Consider the following 13,395-nt stretch of genomic DNA (forward strand, 5'->3'; position numbering starts at 1 on the left):
GTGAAGTCTGGGAGGTAGGGGACGAGATACTGGTAGAAGTAAAGCTGTGCGGACAGGGTGTGAGTTGTGCTTGAGTAGCTCAGACGGTAGAGCACTTGCCCGCAAAAGGCAAAGGTCCCAAGTTCGAGTCTCGATCCGGCACACAGTTTTAATCTGCCAGGAAGTTTCAAAATGAGCACACACTCTGCTGCAGAGTGAAAGTGTCATTAAGGAAGCTATTGCCTGACTTTGTGCACATTTTCTAGCAGACTAACCATTTAAATGAGGTTCCTAAGGGGACTGAGCAACATTTAAACCTGGCTATACCACACAACTCAATTTACTGACTTGTTATTAAAGGAAAACAAACTGCTTTGAGACTTTGTGGCTTTCTACCACTCAACATAAGCCAAGTGTTACTGTAACACTTGTCATTTATAGGTAGTAAGTACGCATCATTTAAAGAATATCTACTTTCCATAGTCAACAAACTGTGGGATAATGTACCGTATTTACTCGGATCTAAGCCGCACCTGAAAAATGAGACTCAAAATCAAGGAAAAAAATTTCCTGAATCTAAGCCACATCTGAAATTTGAGACTCTAAAGTCAAGGGGAGAGAAAAGTTTAGGCCGTGCCTCCAAATCGAAACAAAGTTGGTCCATTGTAATATGAGACACAATTTAGCTCGAATGAATGACGATACAGCTACAGTAGCTTGGTTCAAGTCGTAAGCTTAGCAGTTAAGCTTTACCACGTAGCCATTGCTAAGCGTCAGGCACTCTGTCTGTATTTATACAGGTACCCTTCCTTTTTCACATGCTTCGTCTGGTTTGAATTGATTGCTTATTTTTCTTTGATCTGATAAGTGCTGTTCTCTTTGTTATAGGTGTTTACGTCACTAAGCTGAAAATGCATTACTGTACTGTGTCATGCACTGTTTGTCGCATTCTGATAATGAGTGTTTACGGCCTGTCGCCACTCGCGGCACGGCTTGCTTTTTTGCACACTGCCGCCGCTTACAATTTAAAAAAAAAGAAAGGAATCATCTCACTAGAAAAACAATGGCAAGAGACTGCTGTTTGTCGTTACTTACACTGTTACACTGCTGCTTTCTTTGATCATGATCAACAAGAACCAAATAATACACTGCGTATGATAGAAGATGTTCTGAACGAGATTGTAACGAAAATTTTTCTCCGTTTGAAAATCTTTGCAGGCGCCTCTTTAGTACATTACATTCTGCACAGAAATTAGAGTCATCTTAGATTTAAAAATTTAGTCAATTGCTGTGCTTCATTTCTGACTGTATCACTATTAGGCATAAGAATAACACAAACATAAACATGACATATGTATATCCTTCCGCGTTTGGTGTTGTCTCACTCTTGTTTCGTAATTTATTAGGCAGACAGGATTTAAATGAGATAGCAGCAAACACGAAACAATACATGGCAATGTTTATATTCGTATTATTCTTATGGTGAAGAGAATACTGCATGTGATTCACAATTCATAGAAGTTCCTATAGCAACCATCTCTTCTCACAGGTAGGAAAAAATTCAGAACGTAGAGTTGGCCGTATTGACAAACATCCCAAACAGTCTTGCCAGTCGGATTTTCATAGTACATTGAAATGCTGCTACATTCGAAGATGAACAATACGGAATTTGTATTTACTTCGTTGGATAATGTATGAAAATGCAGTGGTCGAAACTCGGGGTGGAGAAAAAAGCTCGTCTTCCACCTTTTTTTTAATTTATTTACTGACGCAGAGGATTTGGTGCCAGTATTTATCTTTGTGCCTACAAAGCATGCCTGTGTAGCGCTACATATATTCAACGGCAGAAGTTAGTTGTGGCGGCACCCATCAACATTTTTCAGAACTTCTGCTTGCTTTGCACTCCATCCTAAGCCGCAGGTGGTTTTTTGGATTACAAAAACCGGAAAAAAAGTGCGGCTTAGATTCGAGTAAATACAGTACAAATCCTCAGCAGTTATGGGCAAGGTCGTAGGGGAATGCTTACCGTTGCCTTCCTCTGATAACATGAGCACTTGCCGAGTGCAGTGGCATGTGTGTTAAAGATTAGTATGCAATGTTGGCACGTGCACTTCTACTCCAGAACATCGCTGAGGGGTCCACCGAACTAACATCCTATCAGTCCTCTAATTGGTATAAACACACACACACACACACACACACACACACGACAATGTACGGAAATCTTGGATTTAACCTGTGACTGGCGTACAGTCTGATGATGAATGTTCACCACCTCTTTTCCCCTGTTTAAGGGATATTTGTGACGAGTCCTCCCCTCCACCCCCCCCCTACACACACACACACACACACACACACACACACACACACACACACACAAATCTTGTAGAATTCAAATCAGCTATGTTGGGTCACGCATTTAAGTGACCTCAGCTAAAAATGCCCTAGCACCTTTTAAAATGTGCAGCACCTCAGTGTGCATATAGGAAGAAGAACTGGCACCAATATTAAGAAAAATTTGAGAGGCAGCTGGGAAACAAACTTTAAAGAATAACTGTGTTTGCCACAAGAAACAGCAATGACACAAACAATAACGTGTTTACCTCCTGTGTCATCAAACGAGTAGCTTCTTCTGCAGTTTCAAATGTTACAAAGCCATATCCTTTGGACACTCCAGCTCTGTCACTGATCACCTTAGTAGCTTTTACGTTCCCATAGGCTGTGAAAGTAACATGGTTTATTATAAGCACACGATTTTGCAATGCACTAAATATTATTTGGTACAATAACAACATTTTACAGTAATGATTCATCGGAATGAAAATCAGAAAACAAGAAATAGTATTATTTACATGGTATCATTCGAGTTTTCAACTATAACAATCAACACTACATTACTAACTAATAAAAGCTAACTTTTTTTAAAATTACTAGTTTAATGTTCCTAGACTAATTAAGAAGCATGTTAATTCCTCCCACATGTCATTTGTATTTACCATAATGCTAAAAAGTAGAGAAACTGATTATTAGCCGAGTCATTTTTGCAATCCCTTACCTGCAAATGAAGTAAGTACAAGAAAGAAGGATTGTCATTTATCATACTCCCTCTGACATATGTTGTTGAGTAAGCATTATATTGTTGCAACCTGAAATTCAGACAGGCCTTCGTATCCAGGCACAGGATATGTGGGCCATCCTCTGAATTAATTATGAAGCTGAGTGCTGCAACAGTTATGGTGCAGCACCTGTGCTGCAGCATTCTGCAATAGTGGTGACTTGTTACACAGTGCAACACAGCCAAGTACATGACAGGAGACTACCACATGTCCTAACATAGCAGATCAGAGAAATTATAAATGCTCCCATTCAGGCAGTAGCAACATTCCTTTAGCCAGCAGCAACATTCCTTCGCTGTTGTGGATCTTCAGTCTCCACAACAGTTATCAGTTACATGTATGGCTAAGCTCCTCCAGGCTCATCATCAAGCACTGTCAACAGCAAACTGAAGCCCTCGGAGTGAAGATAACGTTCTTTTCGCAGAACACTGCTGAGAAAATTTGGAAAACCAGCAACTAAAGCTAACTGCAGAATGATTCTACTACTGCCGAAGTACATTTGGTTTGAGGACCATGACAATAAGATAAAAGAAATTATATCGTGTATGTTTCTCCCTCACTATTTGCGAGTAGAATGGAAAGGTAGTGACTAGTAGTGGTACAAAGAACTCTCTGCCACACACCTTACAGTAGCTTGTGGAGTACGGATGTAGATGTAAATGTAGATGGCTCTGATCTGTTAGCTGTCAACTAGCACTGATGGTTCCGAGCTTTCAGCGGAATCTGTTGGGGCGAGGACACACTGGCTGTCCTGGCGGTGGCATTCCCTAATCTCTGAGGGTCCCAATTCAACTCTTATCACCTCAGGGTGTCTTGACTGCACTGCAGAGCCACTACACTATTGCTTCAGCAATGCTGCCATCTCCTCCAGCTGCTGTTGTGCTGACTCAGCATTCCATTAGGGATTCACACACAGTCTACCAGCCGGGACTGATTCCTGGGCCTCTATTGTCCATGTACCATGTGGAACGTGTCAAATAATAAACAATGTTCCTGTTGAGAAGCTTTCTGGACTCCACGTCCCTACAGTACTGGAGAACCTATACTATAGCTTCCCACAACCACAACTCTGCATCCAAAACTGGCCAGCTCTACTCGAGTGACATTTCAGAATGGCAGGTATCAGGAGGGAGACATCCCTCATTTGCAAAGAGGGCAGGGAACACGGGATAGTTGGAGAAATGGCGAATGGCAATTGTATAAGAAACCAGGAACTGGCTCCAGCATATTTGTACAGGAGAATCCCCACTACTGCGAGTAGATTGCCAATGGGACTAGCGCGAAAGGCACCAATGGCCAAATACATACCACAATGGTGAACAGGGTCAAGCATTATCAGAGTAGAAGGAGCAACTGACCCATAAACCTGACTACCATAAGCTAGTCTGGACAAAACCAGAGCACGATAGGTAAATATGGGGAGAAGTAGCATGGTCTGCACCTTAAGATATGTGCGTCAGGAGGCGGAGAGCATTAAGCTTCCGCAAGCACAGTCAGGTGGTGAATATGGGGCGGCCATGTCAGCTTTTTATCAAACATGAGACCCAAGAGATGGGACTGTGCTACAACATCTACGCACTGGTCACCTAAATCAAGTTCTGGATCGGGTGTACTGTGGGTCAATGGCAAAAATGCATAACCCTCACTTTGGAGGGAGAAAACAAAAGCTGTAGGAGAGGGACCATGCAGAGGCCCATCGGACGGCACCTTTGAGCCAACATTCAGCAGATGCCACTGAGTGAGAGCTTTGCCATATGCAAAAATCATCAATATATGAGTACAATGCTGGGGTAATCAAAGGCCTAACAAATGCTACAAGCTCATTGATGGCTATGAGGAAGAGAGTGACAATTAACTCTGAACCCTGTGGGTCACCACTGTCCTGAATCCGAGTGCTAAGTGAAGTGAGAACTCGAGACCATATGCAAAAATCATCAATATATGAGTACAATGCTGGGGTAATCAAAGGCCTAACAAATGCTACAAGCTCATTGATGGCTATGAGGAAGAGAGTGACAATTAACTCTGAACCCTGTGGGTCACCACTGTCCTGAATCCGAGTGCTAAGTGAAGTGAGAACTCGAGACCCGGAGAGCCTCTGGGATAAAAGCTTGCTGGTAAAAATCAGAAAAGGGCCACAAAAGCCCCAGTCATGGAGGGTAACTAAAATGAGATGGCGCCAAGCCGTATCTTATGTAGGTCAAAGAATACCACGACAAGGTGCCAACAGTAAGTTGAAGTTTGTCAGATGGCTGTTTCCAACCTGAGTAAACAGTCAGTAATAGAGCATCCTTCCTGGAAGCTACACTGATATGGGGACAAAAGGCCCTGATAATCTGAAGCTAACTATCCTCTCAAGCAGTTTACAAAGTACATTAATCATGCTAATTGGGCAGTAGCTGTTGAGAGACATTGGGTTCTTCCCAGGCTTAAGGATATGGTAACTATACTGTCCTGATTGCGAAGGAAAGGCACCTAGCCAAAAGAGGTTAAAGACACTGAATAGTAGTTGCCTCTGGGAAACATCCAGATTGTAGATGGTTGGTTGGTTTAGAGGCGGGAGAAGGGACCACACTACAAGGTCATCAGTCCCTTGGTCCTAATAAAACAATGCCACAACTGTGAGAATAAAACAGACAAAACAGAAAACACAATAACAAACAAGAGAGGACAAGAAAACAACAGAGAGATGCTAGAAACAGAAGACAGTAAAACATGAAAGCAGATTACAGTGGCTGGCCAACCACGAGAATAAAAAGGGAAAGCCAGCCATTCCGCAATACATTAAAAACCTCCACTTTTTTTTGGTGGGGTTTAAGGGCACTCAACTGCTGAGGTCATTAGCGCCCAGTCACAGTTGTTAGAGCACATGGAATCTAGTAAAGCTCAAGAGGAGGGGGGGACACCAGCAAGTCCTGACAAAGATGCAGATAAAATAAGTAAAAAAGTTAGATGTCTGTGGACAAGCCAGTCAAAGTTATAAAACGCAGAACACGAGCAGCTGCTCGAGCGTCATCAGCTAAAATATCCGGTAAAGTAGATGGCAGGGACAGGACAACATGAGATTGACTGAAGCGGGGACACGACAATAAAACATGGCGCACTGTTAGTGCTTGACCACAAGGGCACTGCGGGGCTGGGTCACCGGAGAGCAGGTAGCAGTGGCTAAACCGGCAATGCCCAATCCGCAACCTGGTCAGAAGGACCTCTTCTCGCCGAGATGGTCGGGAGGAGGTTGTCCAAGCAGTTGGGAGTGGTTTTACTGCCCGGAGCTTGTTTCCTTGGAGGGATGACCAAGCATCCCACCACAACGACACAAGCCTCTTACAAACAACCCCACGAACGTCAGATGACGTGGGACAATGGGAGGCTGGCCGAGGCAGGAGGACTGCAGCCTTGGCTGCATCATCTGCAGCCTCATTCCCGGGCACTCCTAAATGTCCGGGAACCCACAGAAAGCTGACAGGAGAACCATTATCAGCGAAAGAATGGAGGGACTGCTGGATCCGTTGAACCAAGGGATGGACCGACTAGGGAGCTCCAAGGCTCTGAAGAGCACTGAGTGAGTCAGAGCAGAGTACATACGACGAATGGCGGTGGCGGCGGGCATACTGAATGGCCTGATGGAGAGCAAAAAGCTCGGCCGTAAAGCTGGAACATTGGTCGAGGAGCCGGTATTTAAAGGTGGCGGCCCCGGCGACAAAGGCACAGCCAACACCATCGTCAGTTTTGGAGCCATCGGTGTAAATAAAGGTGTGACCGGCAAGTCGAGCACTAAGTTCGACAAACTGTGAGCAATACACTGCAGCCGGAGTACCCTCCTTCGGGAGTGAGCTGAGGTCGAGATAAATATGAACCGGAGCCTGGAGCCAAGGTGGTGTCGGGCTCTCACCCTCTCTGAAGGTGGTAGGGAGGGCAAAATCCAATTGTCGAAGCAGGTGACAGAAGCGGACTCCGGGGGGGCAGCAGGGCAGAGACACACAACCCGTACTGATGGTCGAGAGAATCGGCGAAGAAGGACTGATAAGAAGGGTGGTCGGGCATTGACAACAGCCGGCAGGCATACCGACACAGCAGTACGTCGCGCCGGTAGGTCAATGGTAATTCGGCAGCTTCAGCATAAAGACTCTCGACAGGAGTAGTGTAGAAGGCTTCGGTCACAAGACGTAACCCCCGATGGTAAATGGAGTTGAGACGGCGTAAGAGGGATGGCCGAGCAGACGAGTAGACGAAGCTCCCATAATCCAGCTTCGATCGGACTATGGACCGATACAAGTGAAGCAGGACAGTGCGATCCGCACCCCAAGATGAACCACTAAGAACTCTGAGGACATTAAGGGAACGTGTACAACGGGCTGCCAAATAAGAGACATGCGGAGACCAACAAAGTTTCCTGTCCAATGTGAGCCCTAGAAACTTAGTTGTTTCCACGATAGGGAGAACAACGGAACCGAGATTTAAGAATGGCGGAAGGAATGCTTTATATCGCCAAAAGTTGATACAAACCGTCTTCTCTTCAGAGAACCGGAAGCCACTTGCCACGCTCCATGAGTAGAGGCTGTCTAGACAACACTGAAGGCAGCGCTCCAGGAGGCATGTTCTCTGGGCACTGCAGTAGATCGCGAAGTCATCGACAAAGAGAGAGCCTGAGACATTAGGTGGAATGCAATCCATAATTGGATTGATCGCGATGGCAAAAAGGGCTACGCTCAAGACGGAGCCCTGAGGCACTCCGTTATCCTGGAGGAAGACATCGGACGATACGGAACCCACACGTACCCTAAACTTTCGATCCGTTAAAAAGTAATCAATAAAAAGGGGCAGGCGACCGTGTAGGCCCCACCTGTGCATAGTGCGGAGGATACCTCCTCTCCAACAGGTATCATAAGCCTTCTCCAAGTCGAAGAACACGGCTACCGTTTGGCGCCTTCGCAAAAAGTTGTTCATGATGAATGTCGACAAGGTCACAAGGTGGTCAACAGCGGAGCGGCGGCGACGAAAGCCGCATTGGACATTAGTAAGTAGCCGTCGAGATTCAAGAATCCAGACTAACCGAGCATTAACCATGCGCTCCATCACCTTACAGACACAGCTTGTAAGAGAAATGGGTCAGTAACTAGAAGGAAGGGGTCTATCCTTCCCGGGTTTGGGTATAGGAACAACGACGGCGGTACGCCAACACATGGGGACCTGACCTTCGGTCCAGACGCGATTGTAGGTACGAAGAAGGAAGCTTTTGCCCGCCGGAGAAAGGTGTGCCAGCATCTGAACGTGAATGGCATCTGACCCCGGAGCAGAGGACCGGGACAGTGCAAGCGCACGTTCGAGTTCCCGCATAGTAAAGGGGGCATTATAAGTTTCCAGATTCAGTGAGTGGAAGGAAGGTCACTGAGCCTCTTCTGCCTCTTTCCTGGGAAGGAAGGCAGGGTGGTAATGGGCAGAGCTTGAAACCTCCGCAAAAAAGCGGCCAAAGGCGTTGGAGATATCCACAGGATCAACAAGGACCTCATTACCTGAGGTCAGGCCAGGTACCGAGGAGTGGGCCTTAATGCCCAACAGCCGGCGCAGGCCACCCCAAACGACGGAAGAGGGAGTAAAACTGTTAAAGGAGCTGGTGAAAGAGGCCCAACAAGCTTTTTTGCTGTCTTTGATGACTCTACGGCATTGCGCTCGGAGTCGTTTGTATTCAATACAATTCGCCAACGTAGGATGGTGGGGAAAGGTGCGTAAAGCACGTCGTCGAGCACGGATACCGTCCCTACAAGCCTCGTTCCACCAGGGGACGGAAACGCGACGTGAAGAAGAGGGATTACGAGGAACGGAACGTTCGGCAGCATTGTTGATAACAGCTGTGAGGTATTCGACCTGACTGTCACAACTGGGAAAATCGTGGTCCGGAAAGGTCGCCAGGGAGGAGTAAAGTCCCCAGTCAGCTTTCGGTATGTTCCAGCTCGAAGGACGTGGGGATGGGGTGTGGTGCAGGAGACGAACGACACAGGGGAAGTGGTTGCTCGAATAGGTGTCAGAAAGGACATACCACTCGAACCGACGGGCAAGAGTGGTAGAACAGATCGAGAGGTCCAAGTGGGAGTAGGTATGAGTAGAGTCCGTAAGGAAAGTCGGGGCGCCGGTATTGAGGCAGACAAGATTGAGATGGTTGAAGACATCCGCCAAGAGTGAGCCTCTTTGACAGGATGCAGGAGAGCCCCAAAGGGGATGATGGGCATTGAAGTCGCCAAACAATAAAAACGGCGGGGGGAAGCTGAACGATCAGGTGCATCATGTCAGCCCGACTTACAGCAGATGACGGTGGAGTGTAGATGGTACAAACTGAAAAAGTAAAAGCAGAAAGAGTAATGCGGACAGCTATTGCTTGGAGTGGGATGGTCAATGGGATGGGATGGTAATAGACATCGTCCCGAATGAGCAACATGACCCCACCATGAGCTGGGATACCGTCCACAGGGGTGAGGTCATACCGCTCCGAGGTATAGTGGGTAAAGGCAATATGGTCAGTTGGGCGCAACTTGGTTTCCTGGAGACCAAGGACGAGCGGACGGTGCAGGCGGAGGAGCAGTTGTAATTCCTCCCGATTAGATCGAATACCTCTTATGTTCCAAAGTAACAAGGCCATCGCTAGTCAAAAAAAGAGGGGGAACGAGACGGGGGAAGAGCTGGTCACCTCGACGGCCGCGGAGGGCCAGGTTTTGAGGGAACAACGCTACAACCGGCGGGAGGCGGATCCTGTTCCATCGAGTCGTCGACAGCTGCGGCCGCTGTCCCGGGTTGTGTAGGAGGGGCAGCATCATTTGCCGACGAGAGACCAGCTAAGCGCCTGGCAGCAGAGCGTCCCGGCGAAACTTAGGACGGCCGGGAGCAGCGACTCACGGATGGAGCGTCAGATGAAACGTGCCGGGGTGGAAAGGGGGATAGAGACTTCTCCTTGGAGGCCTTCTTGGAAGTCCGAGGAGGCACAGGGATGGTGGGCTGGACCCGAAGGAGGTCCTCACGCGCGGGGTCCGTTTTGGAACGCCGGACCTCGGAAGCTGGGGTCCGGAACGTGTCCCCAATGGACGCCTGAGAAGAGGATCGCTTCTCAGGCGGCGGCGGCGGGAGGGGGGGGGGTGGAAGGGTGGCCCCTGGGGCAGAGGGGGCGGGGGCCGCGGGGGAGGAGGATTTGGAAGGGAGGGATTTGGGAGGCGGAGGCAGAGACCCCGGATGGGGGGAGGAGGTGGAGGGGGGACAGGATAGGGGTGAGGATGCCGTGGAAGGAGAGGACACGACTGAGGCAAACGAAGTGGTCAATGACACGGGATGGAGGCGGTCATACTTCTTCCTGGCCTCAGAATAAGAGAGACGATCCAAAGTTTTGAGTTCTTGAATCTTCTTCTCCTTCTGATACACGGGGCAGTCTAAGGATCTAGGCGAGTGGATGTCAGGACAATTAACGCACCGAGGTGGTGGGGTGCATGTATGTTCCTCACGAAGAGGACGTCCACAATCGCCACAAAGGGGCTCAGCCTCACACCGTGACGACATGTGCCCAAAGTGCAAAAACCGAAAACAGCGCATAGCAGGCGGGACGTAAGGTCGCACGTCGCACCGGTAGCACGTCACCTTGACCTTCTCCGGGAGAACGTCCCCCTCGAAGGCGAGGATAAAGGCCCCGGTGTCGATGCGACGGTCTTTGGGGCTGCGCCGGACTCGCCGGACGAAATGCACGCTGCGGCGCTCCAGGTTGGCCCTGAGCTCCTCATCAGATTGCAGCAGGAGGTCCTGATGAAAAATAAACCCCTGCGTCCTATTCAGTGTCAGATGCGGGACAATGGACACTGGGATGTCCCCTAGTCGGTCGCAAGCCTGGAGCGCTGCCGACTGTGTGGCGGAGGTGGTCTTTATAAGAACGGACCCCGAACGCATCTTACTGAGAGCCTCGATTTCCCCGAAGATGTCCTCGATGTGCTGAACAAAGAACATGGGCTTGGAGGTGGCAACGTCCCCCCATCGGTTCGAGGTCAGACCTAATAGCGGAGGAAGTACTTCGCCCCAAGCCGGCGGGCCTGTCCCTCCTTCCAGAGAGTGGCCAAGGGGGAAAGGGCAGGAGAACCAGAACCAGAGACAGTACCTTTCCTTTTGAAAGACTCGGCCGCAGAGCGACCTGATACGTGCTGACGCTTCATCTGCGAAACGTCCGCCACGATACCACCCACTCCGACCAGGGGCTTTCCCCACGGGCGCCACCCAGCCTCAGCAAGGGCCACCTGGCAGGATGACCGTTGCCGGGAGTCCCAATGCCCCAAGGAGACGGGCATCTACTCCTAGGCCGACGTGGGGAGGTTGCAGCTCAGGTATCGGTAGTACGATCCCTGTGTTATCAGGGGGCTACAACCTAGAGGGTACATGACGACCCCACCACAACGGGCTGGCTACCGTGCTGGATTTCTGGTGCCATTTAAAGTCCATCATGATCGTAGGTGCAGATGGGAATGCACTATGTGCGTAACTTGTGCAACCCATCAGGCGTTTAGGCCCAATTTGAGGAATAATGGGAGTGGTTACAACGCAGTTACAATGCTGAGTGCCAAGGTCTTAGTGCACTGAGGACCAATGATACACCACGTAAGGTGTCCTTCCCCAAAAGGCTCGTACTTCTGCAGAATTTTCAAAAAAGGAGGTCAAACCCCAAGGGGGACCATCACAATGAAGGCCGAAATGGTTGAAACTCCTTTTAGTCGCCTCTTACGACAGGCAGGAATACCTCGGGCCTATTCTTACCCCCGAACCCGCAGGGGGGACCTCCACCCTAAAAGCACCAGGGTGGAGGACACAAGATGGACAAAGGACATGTGCTAAAACCTACATAGAAGTATAAAACCCACTCTCACGGATAACACTTAAAACTAAAGCTGCTGTGGAGGCATTGTCACCCAATACCAAAGGCAGGGTGCTGGGAAAGTTAAAAGTCTGCTGCAGAGTGGCTAAAAGTGGGCAGTTCAGCAAGAGGTGGACGACACTCATTTGGGAGCCACAGCGACACTGAGGTGGGTCCACACGACAGAGTAGGTAACCATGTGTTAGCCACGTATGCCCAATACAGAGCTGGCAGAGGACAACTGATTCCCTGTGAGAGGCCTGCATGGAAGGCTTCCACACATTCATAGTCTCCTTAATGGCATGCAGTTTGTCGTGCATGCTGTTATGCCATTCCATCTCCCAAAGCTGGAAAACCCTGAGTGTAAGACAGAACACAGATCAGCTCCAGAGATGCCTATCTCCGGAAGCAGTTTCCGAGTCGCCTGTTTGGCCAGCCTGTCGGCAAGTTCGTTGCTGGCGATTTCGACGTGTCCTGGGGTCCACACAAACACCACAGAACGACGGGACTGTTCCTGGCCATAGAAGGACTCCTGAATGGACGCTACCGGAGGGTGGCGATGGTAGCACTTGTTGATAGCTTGCAGGCTGCTCAATGAGTCAGCACACAGGAGAAATGACTCACCAGGGCATAAGCGGACATACTCAAGAGCACGAGATATGGCCACCAGATCCGCAGTGAATACACTGGAGCCAACTGGCATAGAGTGTTGCTCAATATGTCCTCCATGAACATATGCGAAGCCTAAGTGACTATCAGCCATCGGAGTAAACCACTTCACAGCCCTGGAACACGTCAAGAATCTAGAGGAAGTGACAGTGGAGAGCAGCAGGGTAAACGGAGTCCTTAGGGCCATGCAAAAGGTCCAGACAAAGCTGCGACCAAGGTGTACACCATGGAGGCATACGTGAACGGACCGCAAGTAGAGGGGGTAAAGGTAAGGAATCCAGTTCGGAAAGAATGGACCGCACGCGAACCGCAATCATTAGCCCCAATCTGGGCCACTGATGCCGGAGATGGAATGCAGTGGGCGGGAAAGGGAGACGGTAATTCGGATGCTCAGGGGAACTATGAATGTGTGCTGCGTTAACTGGCGAGCAGTTGCACACGTCTGATCTGCAGTGAAGGGACACCAGCCTCCACCAGTACGTTGGTCAACAGACTCATCCTGAAAGTTCCTGTCGCTAATCAAACCCCACAGTGGTGCACAGGGTCAAAAAAATGCAATGCTGAAGGTGCTGCCAAACTGTATACCACACTCCCATAGTCAATTCGGGATTGGACAAGCGCTCTGTACAGCTGCAGCAGCATACAGCAATCACCACCCCAATTGGTGTTGCTCAAGCAACGGAGGGCATTGAGGTGCTGCCAGCACTTCTGCTTAAGCTAACGAAGATGAGGGAGCCAAGTCAAACGAGTGATGAAAAC

The 13,395-nt window shown here is 49.1% G+C and overlaps 1 protein-coding gene across 1 annotated transcript in view; it reads right to left on the reverse strand.

Annotated features, from left to right (window-relative positions):
• The window catches only part of LOC124605552 (atrophin-1), a 174,224-nt gene that overhangs the window by 139,856 nt on the left and 20,973 nt on the right, over positions 1-13,395 (reverse strand). The window contains exon 6 of the mRNA XM_047137310.1: positions 2,583-2,698. Coding sequence (XP_046993266.1) covers positions 2,583-2,698 — 116 coding nt within the window. The remainder of the gene's footprint in view (positions 1-2,582; positions 2,699-13,395) is intronic.

Source organism: Schistocerca americana, chromosome 3 (assembly GCF_021461395.2).
Source record: "Schistocerca americana isolate TAMUIC-IGC-003095 chromosome 3, iqSchAmer2.1, whole genome shotgun sequence".
NCBI classification, from domain to species: domain Eukaryota; kingdom Metazoa; phylum Arthropoda; class Insecta; order Orthoptera; family Acrididae; genus Schistocerca; species Schistocerca americana.